This window comes from Calidris pugnax, unplaced genomic scaffold (genome assembly GCF_001431845.1).
Source record: "Calidris pugnax isolate Ruff unplaced genomic scaffold, ASM143184v1 scaffold92, whole genome shotgun sequence".
Lineage (NCBI taxonomy): Eukaryota > Metazoa > Chordata > Aves > Charadriiformes > Scolopacidae > Calidris > Calidris pugnax.
In genome coordinates, this window is record NW_015090823.1 from 1,296,981 (window position 1) to 1,317,770 (window position 20,790).

The following is a 20,790-nucleotide window of genomic DNA, read 5'->3' on the forward strand; positions in this document are numbered from 1 at the left end:
CCCACAAATTTGCTTTTTTTTGTGGTGCATTTGCAACCAGCACATGGATCCAGGGAGATAAGCTCCATATTTTACTGGGTCTTCAGGCCTGATGGTGCCTTGGCTTCTGCCCAGACCTTATGAAACTTAGAGACAACAAGTGCAAATAGCTTTTCTTTTCTCCCCCTTCTCTTTTTCCACTTGCATAATCATCATCCTGCAAAGCAGGCAAACAAATGTATAAGGGAATGGAGGAGGTTTCATTTTTACAGAAAGCAATTACAGACATTAAAAGAGCTATAGTAATAAAAATAATATTTAAAATTCAAATCCCTTATCTATATTACAAGGGTATTAACATTGGAAGAAATTCTTTTTATTTTTTTCCCCCCTTAATCTCATTTGCTTTGCAAGTCAATCTGGAAATTTTTATGGCGGTCCTCTGCATTTTTTTGGAGCAATTTTGGAAGTCGGGGGTTGGCAGGCTTGGGAACTTGGTGACTGGGAGTAGGGGGGCAATGGTGCTGCTTCGCTGTGCTTTCCTGCCTCTGGCACTTGCAGGTAACCCCTTTGTCTGGAAGGGGGCAGCTGTGTTCTGCAGGGGCTTTGGAAGGGGAAGGTTGTCTCTCACTTGGGTTAGTACAAGATTTATTGCCTCGATGGCTCCCGTTTTGCCAGGTCTTAAAGCATTCGAGGAGTAGAGATGGCAGTCGGGCTGTGAGCACGTGGGGACAGGGGCTGCTGTGTTCTCACTATTAGCACAGCTCCTAGCACCATGGGTTTTGTGCTTTTCTGCAAGTATGGAGATGAAAATGCCCAGGGGAGGGAAGGACAAATGGGGAAGAATGGTGCAGAGCACAAGGTAGGTCAGACTTTGGAGTGTGGTTGAGCAGGGCTTGTGCGAAACCCACCTGGGGAGAGGGATGGGGGAGCACGGGCTGAACTAGTGGGTGTCACCAGCAAAATTCCCACAGTTTCCATTTTTGCTTTGTCCCACAGCAGATGTGTCCTGTCCCAGAATGGGACGTCCATCCTCCAGGGTGTCCTGTGTGGCCCTGACCATGGCTCTGCTGCTTTCCCTGCCCCGTGCCTTTCCTGGGCTCAGGGGCCTGATCTTCTCTGCTCTCCTTTCTCTCCAGAAAGCCGATTTGGCCGTGGCGGGGCTGACGATTACCGCGGAGCGGGAGAAGGTGATTGATTTCTCTAAGCCATTCATGACTTTGGGAATTAGCATTCTCTACCGAGTTCATATGGTAAGAGACTTATTTTATAACCCTTTATGTCCCTCCATTATTTGCATGCAAACGTGCCTAGTTATAGAAGAAAAATGAATGACTCGTAAAAATATTTTGGTTTCTTATTTAAACGCAAATGTGCTCGACCTTTATTTCTGTCTTTGCTCTGTCTTTCTGCCTTGTGGATTTGATTCCTGTTTTTCAACCCCCCCGAGCCCTGTTGGCTCCCCTTCCCCATCCTCCCTGGGCACAGGTGGATATGGTGTGGTGTGGTGGAGGACCTTGAGCAGAGCCCTGTCAGATGGGTGCTACCCGGGGAAGCGTGGGTAGATGTTAACTTGTCTGATTCTGCTTCAAAAGCCACAGGATGGTTTTTAGGGTGGCTTTGAGCCCCCTGTGGGGAGGTGAGCGAAGGGTTGGATGGGTGCAGCAGCCCAGCAGCATGGCCGGGTGGCTCCATCACTGCAGCAAACCTGGCTTGGAGCCACCATCCGCATGCACTCGGTGGGGAGACCGCCTGGGAGGCTGAGCTAGGACACCTGTGGGTGCACCTAGTCGGTGTGGGGGGCACAAATGCCCTCATCTCAGCCCTGTTCCCAGCCCCTGTGCTCTGCAGCCTTGCTGCCTTCTCCTGTCTGGGAATAAGATCAAGCTTGGAAGATCGTTGGGAGCCTACAGGGCGTTGTGTCGTGTCTTTGCTTAGACAACACTTGTCTTAAATTCTCGTAGATTCTCTTGCATTCCCATTTTCCGTTCTTCTGGCTTCCTGCTGAAGCTCAGGAGAGGCCAGGCTTTCCGTATGGGCCAGCAAAGCCCCCTCAGTGTCCCAGGAGGTGAGCTCTGGCAGGCGGCTCCTTTGCGACAGGATGTCATAGTATTCCCAATCTGCATTTTGGAAAGGTGCTCTGTGCGGTGCCGAGCGCGATGCGAATTACAGTCTTGGTTTCCCGTCAGCTTCACAATAGCAGCCAAAAGGCTGGGACAATTAAAGCTGCCTCTCCCAGCCCCATCCTCCTTTCACAAGGCTGTTAAGGATGCAGCATTCGGTAGGAACATAAACAAACTTGCACATACATCTCTCTGTGCTGAGTGGCTCCTGCCAAGAACAAACAAGTAATTAAAATCTAGTTAAAATTCTGTTTCCTCTGGTACGGGCAGAATTTAGGATCAATGACTTAACTGATCAAATTGGGTCAGACTCTTCAGGCTCTGGGAAATCAAATGGAACCGGCCCTTCCCCACCACTCTTGCTTTTCCACACCACCAGCTGCCCGTGGATCCGGGAGGTGTTTCTGCCAGCGTTCTCTTGGCTGGGACTATAATCGAGTTTCTTGCTTTCTCGCATGCATTTTTGAAGTTTGGGGATTGAGTACCATGCGTGCTCTGCCTCTGATTTACACCATAACCTTCAGCAGGTCCCTTAACGAGGCATCATTCCCTGAACAGCATGAGGCTGTTGTCGCTCCCTCCGGAGGAAACACAGGAATATTGGTGCTGGTTTTGCATGTGATCCGCTCTATAAGCGCAAGGCGTTTGCTGCTGCCTCTGTGCAAGCTCGATAGAAGTGTGTCTGACACATCCACTTAGAGTGTAGGTTCTTCAGGGCAGGGACCATCTGCTGCTCTCGTGCTGGTACCAGAGTAACGCAACGCAGCCATGTCCCAGCCTGCCCTTTGGGCATTTACCAAACCAAACAGGATTAATAATTACAGTCTTAAGAAGTGTTGGGTAAATAGATCGTTGCCATTGGTCAGGAACTTTGGTCTTCAGCTGCCTGATGGAAGGACCCAGGTAGGACTTTGACTAGGAGAGCTGCCCAATGACCCAGGCAGGCTTGAAAGGGAGACGTGGGGCATCTCCCAGGTCAAGGTCACCCCACTGGGAGCCCTGCTCTGCTGCATCCAGGCCACAGGAGCGATGGCACGGGCAGCCTGGGCTCCCCAGGAGCAGGGAGGTCCCCCCAGCAGGGAAGTTCAGAGCCCACCTCTTCCCTCTGCAGAACTCGGCCCCTCTTTGGGCAGTCCTCTCCTGCTTAGCTTGAGGAGAGTTTCTGAGTGCTGTGTGGCAATTAACTAATTAAACAGGTAAATATTTATTCAAGAAGGACAGGCAAGGTAGCTAATTGCTCCAGTTTTCCTTTACGGATGGTGATTTGCAGAGCAGTGGAAGGCAGCCCCACAGCCCCATCTGCTCCTGTCCCCTCCTGTCCCCTCCTGTCCCTTCCCCACCCCGACAAACATCTCTGCAGTGTCAGAAATTGCAGCTGACGTTATGTTAATCACAGCGCAGGTCAGACGTCGCCTAATAAATAACCACAAATAAATCTCTTGCTGAGGAGTTGCCTGAACACCCTGGTCTCCTCCCAGTGCAAAATTTTATTTTAATTTGCATGTAACTCCAGTGGAAAATTATTTCTCCCCCTCTTTCTCCTCCCCACCCCGCCAAGCCAGCCACCACGGCGCGTGTCTCTTATCACGCATAACCAAATATGGCAGCTTTAAATGGAGCTGTCATTTTTCTCAATTTCACTTGTTGTGATATAATCAAGTGTGGATTTCTGACGCGGCGACTCTAATAGGCTTTCTGACTTGCAGGCTGCTAAGAGAAAAGGCTGGTTTTGTTTTATTACGTCCCCGTTCTGACCAGCTGGTGGGACCTGTGGAAGGCAGGAGATGGATGACGAGTCCTGAGCAGTCGTTCCGCTTGGCAGAGGGCTGAAATCAGGTGCCCAGTGCCATTTCTGCACAGAGGGATGCTGAAAGTCAGGCTTATTTGTAGCAGGCACATGTTTTTGCTCACATACCTGCCTCTATGGCAGGGAATGAGGGACTAGCTAGCACATGATTCTGGCTCATCAGCCCTGAAAGTCCTTACTGTGCTCTACTTTAAGATGAGAAAATGTAGATTTGGCGAGTACACTGGAATGGCTGAGTTTAGGCCAAGTGAACTGAGGCTTAAAAGTGTTTCTACTTGATTGCTGCCAAAGAGACACGAAATGGGAAGGACTGGATGAATAGCTCCTTCGTTCCTGCCAGAGGAGGCTTGACGGTCGAGGCAGAGGAGCTGAGAGGAGCTGAGCACCCTCCTGACAACCCCTGCTGCTCTGCCAGCAAGGCTCCTGCTTCCTTGGAGCAGGGATGGAGCAACCACTGGCCCAGGGGTGCCCGGGACCATGGTACGCGTTGGTCTGTCCGTTGTGGACCATCTGGTGACCCCAAACTAGGCTCAGGATGCCCAACAGCCGGTGCTTGGGTTTTGCTTATTGACTCCAGAGCAAGGACACTGGAGAGGTGAGGGATCTGGATCTGCATCTGGATCAGACATGGTCATCCTATGTTATACGCGCTTTGTTTTGGTGAGACCCAATGACTGCAGTTACACCTGGCACACAGCAATCTTTCTGCCTTGCCAGGCTGAGTTTTCTTGCTTTCCTTCTGACTTACAGGACAGAAGGGAGTTCTCTTGCTTGCCTTTTTTAGGGACAAACCCCTGTAAGACATGACATTGGTAGGGCTGACTGTTTCTGCAAGGTGGAGCAGGTGAGCACTGGGGTCCCTTCAGACCCTGGTTGTGCAGGTGTCAGGTGTTTTACAGACCTGGACACAGATGGATCCAGGACCATGCCATATAGCTCTGCTCCTCCTTCTCTTCCCAAGTGTCCTGCACGTTCAGGCTCTTCCATCACAAGTACCTGCCCAGAAAAATGATCCTCTCTGGCTGAAAATGAAGACTTCCAAGAACGACTGAGGAGGGTAAATGACTCTCTCCTGCTTCCATCTGAGGATTTGCAGGAGGCCTTCATCAATTATTGGACATTTTGAACATTTCTATTCCAGGAAAAATAGCTCTTCCAATTAACAAAGCTGTATTGGGACCGGCTAAAAATATCTGACAGACTCCAGATATTGTCATTCCCGTCTTCAAAACAGACAGATAAGAGAGAGTTTGTGCCCTCCGTGGGAACAGAATATCTTTATTCTTATCCACAACTGTGAATGAGAAGAATATGTAGCAGCAGCCTGAAAATGACTGTAGCTGAAGAGAATCAGAACTACTACTACTGTAAAGTCACAGGAGAGAGTCATTGCCAAGCCTGACGCAATTTCCTTAATGAGCGTAATTTATTGACAAACTGCCCCAGAAACACAGAGAAGACATCCAGGCCTTAATTACAGAAAAGAACTTTGCTACAGGAGCATCTCACGAGGGAGCCCGAGCCGAGGCACCATCAGTGTCTGGGAGTTTCCTGGCAGCTCTGGGGTGCTGGGCAGGGATAAGCTGCCCGGAATGGTCTTCTGCTCGAGAAGCTCCAGTTTGCTCAGCTGAGGGCAGATGGTGCCCTTCACACCTTGCAGGTTCCCATTGCCTCATTTCATTCTTGAGTGTCCAAACACCTGTTGGAAGAAGAGAAGCAGCTGAGCCAATTTAGTTCTAGATGATAAAGGGAACCAGGGGGCTGTGGGGCATTCGGGAAAGCCATGTGGTCCCTGAAGAGCTTTGAGGTCACCTACTTTTGCCTTCCTGTTGGCGTAGTGAAGTCCACGATCCTCTGGGTGGGATCAGCAAGAAGTGTGGAGCACCTCAGACCCTGCAGACTTGTGAGATGGTCTCACCTCTCTGATCTAGTGAGGGGAGCTCCAGCAAGGTGAGTGAAGGATGTTACTGGAGATGTGAGTCCCTCCAAGATGCTGGGGGTGAAGTCTCCAGCAGCGTCTGTGTCTCTGAACGCCCTTGCTTTGGGCCCAGATGCTGGCTGTAGCAGTCATTTGTCTCTCTGTCTGGGTTTCTGGGAGGAATATAAGGAAGAGCAGAACACAGCAGCAAATGACCAAAAAGAAAGGGAAAGGACAAAAGCTTGAAAGTTTCTTTCACTATTTGTACCTCACCTGCTTATACCAAGCACAGTACCATAACGTGGCACGGAAGAGAGACCTTGTCTTAAAGAGAGACTCTGGAATTGCACCCAGGAGAGCCTGAACCTTTGCTTGGGAAGTGACTTTAAATTCATCTTTAAACGGACACATTAACTCATCTGTTTGTTAAAAGGCTTAATAAGCCAGAGTCTCTAAAAATGTTAATGTAGATCCCAAGCTCAATCTCACCTTGTCCTTAAAGATACAGGGATGGGATGTTATGGTGCGGTGGTTCTTCACTTCGTGAAGGACAGACTTTGCTGTAGAAGGTTTCTGAGATTTTACGGTCCCAGCTGGTGACTGGAGCTGAGAATATCACAGTATCCTAGATATTTTTAGTAGAGGAAGATTTTTGTGCAACAACTATTGCCTTTTCTAGCGACAATTTAGTCTTCAGAAGAACTACTAAGACCTTGTGAAATTCAGGTTTTGCATACGATTAGGGATATTTCAGTAGTAAAATAGTGGGTTTTAATGGAAATGGAATTTAAAGTGCTGCTCTGAGTTTGGAAAAGGAGAAAAAAAAAAAGCAGTTACGTTTTGTGGGGACAGAAAATTATTCACCACCTTTGGATTAAGCACAGCTCTAAAATATCAGGAGTCTGGTCTTTGATGCTCTGGGTTGCCTACGGCAATTGAGGTTAGGTGTTATTTATTGCTAGCTGTTAGTAGTTTATGCGGTGTCAGAGATATGGGCAGGGTGAGGCAGTGGACTAGGGGAAAATGAGGCTTCTGTGTGTCAAAGCTGATCCCTGGCAGCAGTTTTTGTGTAAAACCAGGGAACTACAGCGGAGCAGGCGCTGGGCTGGGAAACAGCTGTTGGAGTGAGCGGCGTGGGGCAAACTGAGATAGGTGTTTTCTGCACACGATGGAGCAAGATGCCAGGAAGAAATACACTGACAGCCTGGCCGAGCGTGATAAAAGGCTGTTTTCACTCTTGACTTTACAGTAAAAGCCTTTGCAGGAGCTGTGGCTCGTGGGCAGCTTCCCCGCTTACAGGTGCTTGGGGAAACTGTAGAGCTGGAGGTTTTGTGGTGCCAGGATGGACTTGGTGGTTCGGGGCAGAAGAAAGGCTCATGTTGCTGCAGGGTTAATGCAACCCCTTAGCCCTGTTTTGGGAGTTCATGCTTTTGCTTGGGAGTCTTTCAAAGGAGAGGGTAAGGAAAGAAGATGAGGCAGATAAGCATTGCAGCATTGAGGGTGGGAGCGGTGTGTTGGTGGTGCACAGGGCTAAACCAAAGTGCTTTCTGCTCCACACAGCTCCTAAAAATTGCCTGGGGACTTCTGGTGCCTTGTGCCATATTTCCACCTCTTCCCCCTGCCCCCAAATATTTGCCCTGGACGATAGTGGCTGCTCTTTGCAGCCTGTGTTGCAGAGGGGCTGGTGGTGGTGGGGAAAAACACCCTCACCAGAACAGCAGGTGTTCAGCTTTTGAGGTGCTTCTAGAAATTAATCCTCCCTTTGCACAATTTTTGCTACATTTGGCGCAATTTCAGTGCTAGCAGTGTCCTTGTGAAAATTTAAGGTAATTTGAGAGAAGATCAGCCTGTTGGTTTTTTGTTGTTTTTTTTTTTTTTTTTTTTTTCTAGCAGTTTGGCCTTATTTTTCAGGGAAAGGGGGCCTGTGGGTTTTTTTTTTTTTTTTTTTTTTTTTTTTTTTTCCTAGCAGTCTGGCCTTACTTCTCAAGGAAAGGTGGTTTGCTGAGAAAAAAACAGGAAATTCTGACGCATCCTGGAGATAAAAATACCGTGTTCCCTGAGATAAAAGTAATAATTTTATTGAGTTTTGTAGAGAAGAAACGTTTCAAGGCTGAAGAAAGAAAAGCAGAAATATTGCAAAGTTTTTTTTATTTTCGCCTTTTCTGCACAAATATATATTTTTTTTTCCCCACTCTGCTTCGTGCTCGGGGGTGCTCCTGCCCAGCAAGCGTGGTGTGCAGCCTGCTTGGGTGGCCAAGGGCTCTAGAGGGGGGGGCAGGTGAGGGGTGCAGCACATCCTGCCATGGGGAGGACAGAGCCTGTTATCTCCATTTTTCTATCAATTCACCTCTGTGTTTGCCTGGAGGAACGAAAGTGATAGAGATGGGGAGAAGAATATTTTTAGGAGATGAATCCCAGCGGGGAGATGCTGCTGGACTTGGTCGTTTGTGGCATTTGTTGCCACCTGTATCCCCTGCAAGGCTTCTGCAAAGCTCTGTTTGCTTTATTTCCCATCTGTTGTGGGCATCAGGGCAGGTGTGTTTCTTTGTGTGGTGTTCAGAACGGACTACTTAATTTGTAGAAATGCCAGCAGCTCAAACTCCTTTTCGTTTCCCTTCCAGGGCCGCAAACCTGGCTATTTCTCCTTCCTGGATCCCTTCTCCCCTGGCGTCTGGCTCTTCATGCTGCTCGCCTACCTGGCTGTCAGCTGCGTCCTCTTCTTGGTTGCTCGGTAATGTGGCTGGTGGTGCCTTTTCCTTCCTCGAGGTGCCACCTAGCGTCACGCTCCCACACCCGTGGGGGGACACGCGTGGTGAGGGGCTGGGGCAGGGGGACATCATAGAATCATAGAGTCGTCTAGGTTGGAAGGGACCTTAAAGATCATCTAGTCCAACCGTCAACCTAACTCTAAATAAGAAATAAGCGATAAAAAAAAACAAACCCAACCAATAAATCATATTCTTGAGGACCATGTCAACCCGTCTTTTGAACACCTCCAGGGATGGTGCCTCAACCACTTCCCTGGGCAGCCCATTCCAATGTTGGATAACCCTTTCCATGAAGAAATGTTTCCTAATATCCAATCTAAACCTCCCCTGGTGCAACTTGAGGCCATTTCCCCTTGTCCTATCTCCTGTGACTTGGGAGAAGAGACCGACCCCCCGCTTCTCTACACCCCCCTTCAGGTAGTTATAGAGCATGAGAAGGTCTCCCCTCAGCCTCCTCTTCTCCAGGCTGAACACCCCCAGCTCCCTCAGCGTCTCCTCATAAGACTTACTCTCCAGACCCCTCACCAGCTCCATTGCCCTTCTCTGGACCTGCTCCAGCCCCTCAATGTCTTTTTTTGTGGCAAGGGGCCCAAAACTGGACACAGCACTTGAGGTGAGGCCTCACCAGTGCCCAGTACAGGGGACATCCTCCAGACCACCAATTTAGAGGGTGCAGTAAGGGGGGCAGAAGCATCCCAAGCCCTCTGCCAGCTGGGGACTGGGGGTTTTGCTGCTGAGTGCCCGCGCAGGCACGTCACCGATGCACATGGCAGCCCCGGGATGGTCAGGTTAATGGTTGGACTTGATGATCTTAAAGGTCTTTTCCGACCAAAATGATTCTTTGATTCGATGGCTGTGATTTGAGGCAGGAGCAGATTTGGGAGGGTGCGCAGCCCACAGCGGTGGGCGCCAGCACCAAGAGATGCATGGGAAGGGGTTTGGGAGCAGGGCTGGTGCTGTGTGAATGGTGCTGCTCCCTGTAGATGCTTGATCTGCAATGGATAAACCAGCCCCAGGAAGGGTGGAGGTTCTGGCAGGTGCTGGAGAATGTGTTCAGAGATACTGAGGCAAATTCCAGTCGCGGCGTTTTGGTTCCTCCGGCCCTGTAAAACCCAGTGTGTACAGAAAAGGAAAGCTCATTAATAGCTTTCAACAGCCTCTTGGGTGACGTGCAGAGCCTCACTTTGACAGCTCTCGGTTCCGTTTCCCTCCGACTAATTTAAATCAGCCTTAAAATACATCACTGAGTGCTTGTCTGCAGCGGGTCTCCCGTTGAGGGCCATGGTCTGTGCCCCATTGCTGTTTTTCCTGACCCTCCTAACAAACTGCTGCTTGTTGGTGGCATAGTTGGGTCTTTCCAGACAGAGCTGAACTGTGTCCTGGCAGTGCGTACCAAAGACGTGCTCCGGGCCTGAGGGCTGCTTCGGGACACGGTTAATACCCGATTCTCATTACAAAAATGGGAACTGGGCTGTCACTGGGTCCCTCAGCGTGGCTAAAGTTGTCATCCTGACAGGGCTTTGGCGCCTGCTTCAAATGCTGTTACAGCCTCAGAAACGCCCTTCTGAGGAAAACCCCTGAATAATGCAGCCCGGCGCGCTCTGCAGACTGAGATTTGGTGCCCCTTTAGCCCCCCTCCTCATGTTTTAAACATGATCCTCCAAAAAAGGTGCCCTCACACGGCTTCCCGCTGGAGATGGAGGCTTGGACGCTGCTCTCTGCCTTGCTCAGCAATCAGGAGCATTTGACCCTGTGAGTTGCAGAAGACTCTCCCAGAGCAGTTTTTTGGTTTTGTTTTTTTTTTTTTACTGCCAGGGTTTGATCCAACCGTAGAAAGTCTTCAGGAAATAACCTCCACTTCGCTGGCATCACAGTGAGGTAGGAGAGGCAGAAAGGAAAATAAACACCTCATTTTGGGTAAATGCTGCGTAAGCTGGCAGAGCCCAGCAGCTGTATTGGCAGTATCCCCAAAATGACCCTCCCGGGCACCAGTGTTGTTAACCATTAGCGATATAATGAACTGCAGAGTAGGAATTAGAAGACTTTCTTAACAACTGCAGAGCCGAGGACTGGGAGCAGCAGAAAATGAGAGCTGGGCCACAGTCACTTCAGTGACAGGCTGGCAGTAATTTCAGATTCCCACCTCCCTCCTGGCCCCGTGAGCACCGTACGTGTGTGTGGCTTTGAAACACCAGCTCTTGGCTTTAAACTAGATCTGGGACCTAGACCATGCCGGGGCAATCAGACCTTCTCAGAGCAACCATTTACAGGTTTGGTTTTTTTTTTTCTTGATGGTGTCATGCAGTCAGGTCTCACGCGCTTCCCTTTTGAACCTTCCCGTTGCTGCTCATTCTCCAGCAGGGAACAGGACCCAAAATGTTTGTTTCCAGTTTCACATCAAGTCTGTGCACATCTGGAGTTACTGTGGTTGTTGTCTGCAGTATGAATCTGCACACAAGGCTCCAGTCTCCCCGCAGCCCATGCCCAGATTTTCAGCAGAGCCTCTCAAAACTTCTGCAAATCTTTACAAGAAAGCTTCTGGCTTCTGAGCCTTAGAGCAAGCATTTCACACAGCTCTGAGCCCTGGGCATCAATTGACAGCAAAGAGTTTCCTCCTCAGAAAAATCTGCCTCTGGGAGAGTTAGGGCTTTCATAGCTTTGCTTTTTTCACTTCTTTTCTCCAAAGTGCCCCGTTTCCCAGAGAATTGCCTGATCTACCTGTTTCTTGTCATTTTAGCTTGACGCCGTATGAGTGGTACAGCCCCCACCCCTGCTCACAAGGCCGGTGCAATCTTCTGGTGAACCAGTACTCTCTGGGCAACAGCTTGTGGTTTCCAGTTGGGGGCTTCATGCAGCAAGGCTCCACCATTGCCCCCCAGGCGTTGTCCACACGCTGTGTCAGCGGAGTTTGGTAAGGAGGGGAGTCTTCCCCCCACGTAAAGGGAGGCTTCTCTGGGGGTCTTTTCTGGGCAGGAGCAGATGGAGAGGTGGAGGGTGGGGATGGTGATCGGATTCAGTCCGTGGGTAAATCTCAGGTCCCTGTTTTTGCTTCCCCTTTTCCATAGGTGGGCGTTCACCCTGATCATCATCTCCTCCTACACGGCCAATCTGGCAGCCTTCCTCACCGTGCAGCGCATGGACGTCCCCATCGAATCCGTAGATGACCTGGCTGACCAGACAGCCATCGAGTACGGCACCATTCACGGCGGCTCCAGCATGACCTTCTTCCAAGTAAACCCCATTCTTTTGCTAACTGGGGCAGGTAGGGGGGTGCAGAGGGCACCCTCTATTCAGATTTGGCCTGTCGTGCCTGTTTCATTCCAGTTTCTGGCACGGAAGGGACTTTTGGAGAGAATCCTGGCTGCTTGGTTGCACAAGACTGGGCAGATCCACAGTGGGTGACAATGGGATGAGTGGTGGGGGAGGACAGGAGAGGCAGGATTTTGTGACACAGCAGCTGGCGTGCTCTTGGGATGCTGGAGGACTAGGGTCAGGAGATTTGTGCTGGATCCTTGGGGAGTGGAATTTTCCTGCAACTTACCACTCGGAGTGTCACCACGTGGGTGGGAAGGTGGTGGACATCCCTGTGTCACAGCGGTGACACAATGCGGTCTTCAGGAGAGGAGCATTTGCAGTCAAATTTCCATGGGTCTCTATGTGGTCAGTTTTGATGTGATTTTAGCTCTTACAGGAGAGTCCCTGGGGTTGGGTAAGCACAGAAATGTTTGCAGACCCCGGGTAGGCTGGTGTATGTCAAAGTGCTGGCCAGTGGCACTGAAAACAGATAAGTCAAGTGTATGCAAACTTACGCGTGCCACTTAGCCCAATTTAATTTTTATCTTCCCTGCTCTATTCAGAAGGGAAATAAACGAGTGAATCTTTTCTGCAGTGCTCTGAATGCACAAAGAACTGCTTGAGGATTATTTATTTATTACTTGTTGAAATCCTGAGAGGAGAGAAAGCTTTTCTCACTTTTCCCCACCTCTGAGCCTGAGCTGATTTTGGGAAGGCTGAGAAATCTCTCGAGGGAGCCTGAGCTTTTCAGCCTGACTTTACACCCTTCAGGGTTTGGCATAAAGCTACTTTTAAGCAGAACATTATATCTAAAATGAGCCGAAGAGTGCCCAAGTGAGTAAGGTGGTTGTGTATGAGGCACTCACTCAGTTCTTTTCAGGAAGGCTTTCAAGTTTAAAATCCCGGCCGTGGCTCTGCGCTGCCTGGCGGGTGCTGGAGTCGCTGGTATCAGAGAAGGAATTAGCAAAGGATGTACCTGCTGCCTCAGCCGGGGGGAGAGGGGGTGTAAGGGATTCTGTGTGCTGCAGAAATACAAGTGTGAAGGGAAAGAGGCAAATCCAGAAACTCCAGAGCGTGTTTATCTTCAGGCTTTGAGGAAGCGGGTTTCACTCTTTGCTCATTGCAGGCAAGAGGGATTAACTGTAGGCAGCTTTTCTCCTGAGTTAAACCAAGGTGGGCTTCAACCATCAATGAAGTCTGAGGATTTGGGGCTGGTTGAGCCTTAATTTCCTGCAGTCAGTGGAAAGACTCCAGTTCTCTCAAGCAGGTTTTTGACTTTTTTTGAACCAAAATCTGGATTCGGGGAGCAGCAAACTTCAAAGAGCTTTGGTGCTGCCCCCAGCCCTCAGTGCCCTTCTCGGCGTGGTGGTGTTTGGCTCTAATGCTGGTGAACTGATAAGCACAAGGTTACAGTGACAGACGATCGGGTGTGAGCTCTACAGGGAGCATTCGGTGGCTTAAATCAGCCATGCATGAGCTATTTGTTCTGGCTTTTTTTTTTTGCGTGTTTTTTTGATATACTGTTACGGAAAAAAATCTGTATTTTTCTAAAATTGAATTTATGCAAAGAGCTTTGCTGGAACCTATTGGAATTAGGTATGCGTTTCATGCCCAGCTTTGCCAACAAAGTCTCAAATCCACCAAGACATTTGGGCCTCTAAATCCCGTTGGAATAAATGGAGGCTGGGCACCTAGGTCTGCGTCGACTCCTTTCCCCGTCGTGGCCTTTTCGTAGCGGTGTCTAATTTGGGGTTTAGGTTCCAGCAGTAAGGGTGGCTCCCACCTGAGCTGTGCTGTGCCCTCCTTTCCCCGGCAGAACTCCCGCTACCAGACGTACCAGCGGATGTGGAACTACATGTACTCCAAGCAGCCAAGCGTCTTCGTGAAGAGCACGGAGGAAGGGATCGCGCGGGTGCTGAACTCCAATTACGCCTTCCTGCTGGAATCCACCATGAACGAGTATTATCGTCAGCGCAATTGCAACCTCACGCAGGTCGGGGGCCTTCTGGACACCAAGGGCTACGGGATTGGCATGCCCGTCGGTAGGCAGTGAAGACAAATTCTAGTCCTTCTCAGCTGTCGGCAGAGGACCGGAGCATTTCAAAGGCTGAACCGGCTCTAAAGCCCATGTCACGTTTCACAGCTCTGCCCAGGGTCGTGTTTGTTGTTTTTTTTTTTTTTTTTAATCTCAGGAGGAAAATCAAACACATTTGAATTGCCCGAGGTGCACACTCAGAGCCAGATGTGCGAGACCCTGCTCTGGTCCAGAGCCATGTGACACGCGACTGCGGCTCTTTCAATAATTCATGTGAAAGATGTTTCAAAATTGCTGCTTATTTTCTGCATATATGCTCTTTGCTGACTGTTTTCCTTTTGAACCAGTGTTTTTGAATCGCTTTGTGCTCCTTGTTTTATCTCCAAAGTGCTGTAAAAGTAATGCTGTTTCAACTCCTGTAGTTTTTAGCACGAGTTTCTTAACGGCTGGTGGTTCTTAAAACTCCAGGACAGAGAATTGGGCAATTCAGTGACTATCTCAGCTAATAATCAGGTTTAACAAATGCGGAGGGTTTTTGTCTTTCAAATAGGAGAGCTAGCACCAGAACATCATCTCCCAGGGCGGCACAGAAGAAGGATGTACTATTTGTTATTCCAAGCAATCGGCTGATCTTTCGGCGAGGCTCGGGAAGCCTTGTTCCTGACCTTTAAGCACCTGCACTTAGCAATACAAAGTTAAGCTGAATTGCATAAGTCCCATCACACAGACAGTCACTATAGTTTAGCGAACATGCGTCAGCTTGTAAAGTCACAGGAACCCGATCGGGAGTACAAATCCTTACTTTCAGGACTAAATTTGTTCTGGCATTGTCTTGTTAAACAGTGAAACCGTAGCAGATAAGGAGAGCAGAAAGCTGCTCGCTGGGACAATGGTGCAGAGTTACCCGGAGAGCTGAGGTCTTTCCCACGGCCCTGCTCCAGGATCTCCCATCACAGACACCGTGGAAACTGCAGCAGAGCTCAGGACTGAGCCTCCACCATGAAATTTGGGGATGGTGTGTAGGTTGAACTTGCTGCTGTTGCCATGCACCAGTTTGAGGGAAGGGGCATTTGGAGCAAGGTTGAAGTTGGAGGTGGAATGACAGGAGAAGGGACCTCAGTGGCCTGGAGGAGCAACAGGGCGATACCGAACTGCCTGTTCAGATCCTGCCCATGAAGCCAAAGCTCCCTCTTGTCATGGACTTCTTTAAATGCCCAATGTGGGACTTGTTGGACAGGCAAAATGACCACCTGCAAGTGATGTTAAGTAGTTGGCAATCCCAGTTGACAGTCCCAGTTGGCAGTCCTAGTTGACAGTCCCAGCAGGGAGGCTGCAGGTTTCAAGGGCTTATGTGGACTCAAGTCCCTTCCAAACCATGTACAGACGAGCTCTTGTAGTTGGGCACACTGGCAGGGCACCGTGGCGGGGAGGAAGGCTGGCCTGAGGCGGTGCCTTACCCACCTACCTCTTGGTGTTGCAGGCTCTGTGTTCCGTGACGAGTTCGACCTGGCCATTCTCCAGTTGCAAGAGAACAACCGCCTGGAGATCCTGAAGAGGAAGTGGTGGGAAGGAGGAAAATGCCCCAAAGAGGAGGACCACAGAGCCAAAGGTAAGCCAGGCCGCTCTCCGGCAGCATGCTGAAGGGACCAGGCAGTAGAAGCATCCTTGCCAGCAGTGCGAGGATGAACGTCCATCTGCACATGAGCGCTGCCAGGTTTTCTGCCTGAGAATTACTTTTTCCCCTTCTTCTGACCTGAGATTCCTTCCTTCGCAATTCAAGGAGAAAGCCAAACAGCTCTGCTGTGCCTCATGCTGTGTGTTTTTGCCTGGGGCAAAGATAGCGGGAACAACCAAATGACAAATATTGGAGGCATATGGAGGGTAAATTAGCTTCTAATGAATGTCTGCAGCATTACATGGGAAAATGGATGGCTAAAGGGATCAGACCAAAATCCTGGGTTCCTGCAAGGGAGATGGATCTCCACCACAGGCCCGCTGGTTAATGGCTCCAAGTGAAAGCGCCTTTTAAACAGCCGAGGGAAGGGACACAAGGACTTTATTAGTACATCTGTAAACTGAGGAGCAAATTCTTTTGGGTAATGCTATGCAAATTGCCATAAAAGCTACCACATTAGGCTGATGTCCCAGCGTGAGAGCGGTTGCCAGCTTAACGCAGTTTACTGCATTTTTTTAGTTTTGGCAGTCGCCCTTTCCTCAGCAAGTGCTTTCTGGGGGGGGGGCAGCAGGTCCCCCCAGTTGAAAGGATGGTCTTATGATCTTTCTGAGCACAGAGAGGGAGAGCCAAGCTGGGTCTGTGGAAGCTCTCCTGTTTCCCTGGCATGGCAGTGGGTGTAGGTGTGTGTCTGGGCCAGGCTGGATGCCACCCCGTGGGGACACAAGCCCCGCTCCCCCTTGGGCAGTGCTGGCAGCCTGGAGGCAGGAGGTGTTGGCCCCTCATAAGACATCAGGCCTCAGGGCAAGGTGATAAGCTGTTAAAGAAGTTACTTTTGAAGGCGAGCGGGCGTATGTGAGTCATTTCCTCCATGGACTGTGCAAAAAGCAGCTCTGAAGTGGAATCTAGTCTGTGGGCTGGTTGGAGATGGCTTGGGAAGGGGTGGCTGGGGAACAGGCTCCTGGGCTGTTTCTGGCACTACCCACCAGAAGTAGTGCTTCGTGACCCTGCAGAAGTTTTTCTGCTGTTTTGTAGACTCCCTCATGGTTCACTTTCACTGAATTTCACTGAATTTTTAGAGTTGGAAGGGACCATAGAGATCATCTAGTCCAACTCCCCTGCTGAAGCAGGATTGCCTAGAGCTTGTCAGAGTATGTTACTCAGGAGCATCCAGGTGGGTGAAAATCTCCAAAGAAGGGGACTCCACACCCTCCCTGGGCAGCCTGTTCCAGGGCTCTGGCATCCTCACTGGGAAGAAGTTCTTCCTCATATTCAAGTGGAACCCTTTATGTTCCAACTTGTGCCCGTTGCCCCTCGTCCTCTCACTGGCAACTACTGAAAAGAGTCTGGTTCCCTCCTCCCTCAGCCTGCCCTTGAGATACTTGTCAGCATTAATAAGGTCTCCCCTCAGCCTTCTCTTCTCCAGACTAAAGAGTCCCAGCTCTTTCAGCCTCTCCTCATAAGGGAGATGCTCCAGTCCTTGAATCACTTTCTCAGTTTGGGAATTGAGGAAGGTTGTAACTTGCTGGCATGTGTGTTTGGAGGAAGGAAATATCTCTCAGGTGACCTCGGGAATGGATGTCTAATGTGGCACCCAGATAGGATGGTAGAAGGATGTAGAGAGAGCTACTGGCCCTAAATTCGGAATTGAGAGCTGCTGGGAGGAAAGGATGGCCTTTATCTTGGGTCTAAACTGTGATCATGGGCTGCGTTTTCTGCCCTGCAATTGCTGTCTTAGCAGAAGCGTCTCTCTGCGAAGGGCTGATTTACAGAGTCACTAGATTGCTCCAGAGGCAGTGCCAAAAGAATGACGGAGGAGGAGGGAGAAATGTGACCTCCTAAGTTTTAGAACAAAACAGGTCAGCGATTTACAAGGATTTTGGTGAGATTTTATGTCTAAAAGCCACGCAGAGATTAAGCCAATAAATCATTGATCCTTACACTTTGATTTAATGTTACAGAGGGGAGAGGAAGATTTTTATAGATGTTCTTGTTGAGTAATGGCCTCATGCAGTCACCTCAGTGCGAAGCACCGCATGCTTTTTAGTAATCAATCCACTCGGTGGCCCAGTCCACTTGAGACCCCGAACCCAACACACACAGGAGAGAAGAGCTGTTTCTTGGACTGAATGTGCCGAGGCTGGTGCTGCTCCCCAGCTTCTCTTGGGGTCCTGTTCTGCAGGGGTTGGAGGGCTGGACCTCTGGGTCGGAGGCACCAGCTGCGGTTTTTGGGGACATGGGGTGCGGTGGGAAAGGGGGTGACAGCCTCAGCACACAGAAAGCTCAGGCCAGGTTCTTGAGGGGTGGATTTTCCTTCCAACTGGGGAGCTTTCTGGAGTGGAAACTGTGTAGGACAGGGCTGGCAGCTGCTGTGTGTGGGATTTAGTCCCTCCCCTACGTGAAGCTGTCTGCACATGGGGCATTTGTGGGGTGAATGAATGTGGGGTGGCTGAATGGCTCCTACCATCAGCAGAGATGGCAGTCACCCCGTTGTAAGCGGTATGTCCAAGGGAGGTGAGATGAGTCATAGAATCATAGAATGGTTTGGGTTGGAAGGGACCTCAAAGATCATCTAGTTCCAACCCCCCAACACCTCCCACTAGAGCAGGTTGCTCAAGGCCCCATCCAGCCTGGCCTTGAACACTTCCAGGGATGGAGCATCCACAACTTCCCTGGGCAACCTGTTCCAGTGTCTCACCACCCTCATAGTAAAAAATTTCTTCCTGAGATCTAATCTGAATCTTTTTTCTTCCAATTTAAAACCGTTTCCCCTTGCCCTATCATTACCCTTCCTGGCAAAGAGTCCCTCCCCAGCTCTTCTATAGGCACCCTTCAGGTATTGAAAGGCCGCTATAAGGTCTTCCCGGAGCCTTCTCTTCTCCAGGCTGAACAATCCCAGCTCCCTCAGCCTGTCTTCATCCCTTGGAAGGGGCTGGTTCCACCTCAAAGGCCAAAGGGTGCTGGGCAGAGAGCACCCAAGCCATAACCAGGTACCCCTGGGTGACAGGGACCCCGCTTGGTCACCCTATAGTGTCAGACAGCGTTGGATCCTGGTTTTATTTGGAGCCTCTCCTTGCTACTGCAATACAAGCAGCTGTAATCATTTTTCACCAGTGCTTTGTAATGCAATCAAAGGAGCTTTTCTCGGTGCCAGCTTCCTTTAAAGCCCTTCCTTGTCTTCTTCATCTCTGCTTCTTTAACAACATTGCTCATCTGCCTCTGCGAAGTTCAAAGCAACTAGAGCTGGGTGAATAATTTGCTGGGATTAATGTGCCCGATTGATCTCTCATTTTCTCCCCCCCGGTTTTCAGTTTGTCCACAAATTGCTTTGTACTTCCCTCCAATGTACTTGCTGTTTATCTGCAAAATCATCATTTCTGAGACCGCGTCTTCTGCCGTGCAGTTATTGCAAGTCATCCCGTTTGCTATCCGAGTCATGCGGTTAGCTATTAATAGGAGAGTGCTGGCTGTGTGGTTTTTGGTCCCTGGCTGGGTACATGCAATGCCAACTCAACAGCAAAAGAGTTGGGTTTTCTGCGCAGCGACGCTTGCGATTTATGTGGTGTCTGCCCCATCCACAGCGCTGTCTCTTCTGCTTTATTGTAGGCCTGGGGATGGAGAATATTGGTGGGATCTTCGTGGTGCTCATCTGTGGCTTAATCGTAGCAATTTTTATGGCAATGCTGGAATTTTTGTGGAGCCTTCGGCACTCTGAGCAGTCAGAGGTAGGACCTGAAAGTGTCCTGAGGGGATAGTGTGTGTTTATTGCTATCTGTGGGGTGCCCTGGAGCAAGTAGTGCACCCAGGCTGAGATGACCATTCCTAGTAACAAGAAGGTTTATCGGGCAGGGTCTGACAGGCACAAGCTTCTCAGGCTCTCCTACTAAGATCGAGGCTGTAGGGATGCTCCAAGGGCTTTTGGAGGGATCAAGGATGTGTGCAATGTCCACGTACCTTTCCTGGAGACGGGACCATCTGGGGATTTCTACCTGCTGTGGGTTTGGGTCTCCTGTGGATTTGGGAGGTGAATCTGACAAGAGGTGGAATCTGTCCGTGCTAAATCAAGCACGAATATCTCAGCATTGTTTTCCAAATCCGGTGGCCAGATTAACGACCGAGTCCCTAACACCTTGGCATCAGAATCCAGAGCAGATGCAGCGCTGCTGGGCTCGTGGCTGACTTAGGTGAGCAGTATGTCTCGGGTCTGCCTTCCAGGTGTCGGTGTGCCAAGAGATGGTGACGGAGCTGCGCAACATCATTCTCTGCAAGGACAGTTTCCACCCTCGTCGGAGGCGAGGGGGGATGATACGGACTCGCCCCGTTCTCCCGGAGGAACGCCGAGCCCGCAGCACAACCACGCTCAGCAACGGGAAGCTGTGCAGCGGGGGGGAGCCGGACCCTCTGGCACAAAGACTGGCCCAAGAAGCCGCCCTGGTCGCCCGAGGGTGCACGCACATCCGAGTGTGCCCCGAGTGCCGCAGGTTTCAGGGGCTGCGGGCACGGCCGGCTGCGGGCTCACCCGCCCAGAGCGAGGAGAGCTTGGAGTGGGAGAAGACCACCAACAGCAGCGAGCCCGAGTAACGCTGGGGCCAGGGGGGGCGCGCCAGGGTGGGCCGAGAGGGTCCTGTTCCATTTTACAGAACACGGACTTGTACAATGTCAACTCGTTTTTAAATTTAAAAGCAGTTACCCAGCTTCTCCAGAGCAAGGCGGATCTTGGGGCCGAGGCGCAGACCTGGCTGGAGGGATGGCTTTGGTTTCGGCGTCCCGGAGGAGCCGACGCAGCGGGGAGAGAGCTCCTCCGGCTGGTTTGTGGCTCCAGAGGTTGTCCCCGTGCCACCGTGCAGCTCCGAGGTGGGAAGGAGAGGACGTGGTGGGTGACTGGGTGGGTGACCAGATATTGCCCACCCAGGGGAACTTGGAACTTCTCCACCCCAGGCCAGAAGAAAGGACGCTGGCGCCGTCTACCCATCGCATAGACTTCACCGGGGGATGTTCTCAAAGGGTGGGTGGGTGGGGGGGGGTCGTCTTTTTATTTGACGCGGATAAGGGACGGGAAGGGAGGAGTCATTATTTTGTTTTGGTTTATTTTGGGTACGTCAGGACCTAGTCTCCAAGGCACCGGGTTTCAGGTGCTTGAACTCTTCTTCCTTCTGAGAGTGTAGTAGGTGGATGGAGAGAGGGAAGGAAGGAG

The 20,790-nt window shown here is 50.5% G+C and overlaps 1 protein-coding gene across 1 annotated transcript in view; it reads left to right on the forward strand.

Annotated features, from left to right (window-relative positions):
• GRIK4 (glutamate receptor, ionotropic, kainate 4) overlaps nt 1-20,581 on the forward strand; it is a 141,951-nt gene extending 121,370 nt beyond the window's left edge. The window contains exons 12-19 of the mRNA XM_014940008.1: nt 1,119-1,232; nt 8,449-8,558; nt 11,333-11,506; nt 11,661-11,826; nt 13,706-13,931; nt 15,405-15,533; nt 19,203-19,321; nt 19,812-20,581. Of these exons, the coding sequence (XP_014795494.1) occupies nt 1,119-1,232; nt 8,449-8,558; nt 11,333-11,506; nt 11,661-11,826; nt 13,706-13,931; nt 15,405-15,533; nt 19,203-19,321; nt 19,812-20,177 (1,404 nt within the window). The 3' untranslated portion in view covers nt 20,178-20,581. The remainder of the gene's footprint in view (nt 1-1,118; nt 1,233-8,448; nt 8,559-11,332; nt 11,507-11,660; nt 11,827-13,705; nt 13,932-15,404; nt 15,534-19,202; nt 19,322-19,811) is intronic.
• Nucleotides 20,582-20,790: the final 209 nt, after the last annotated feature.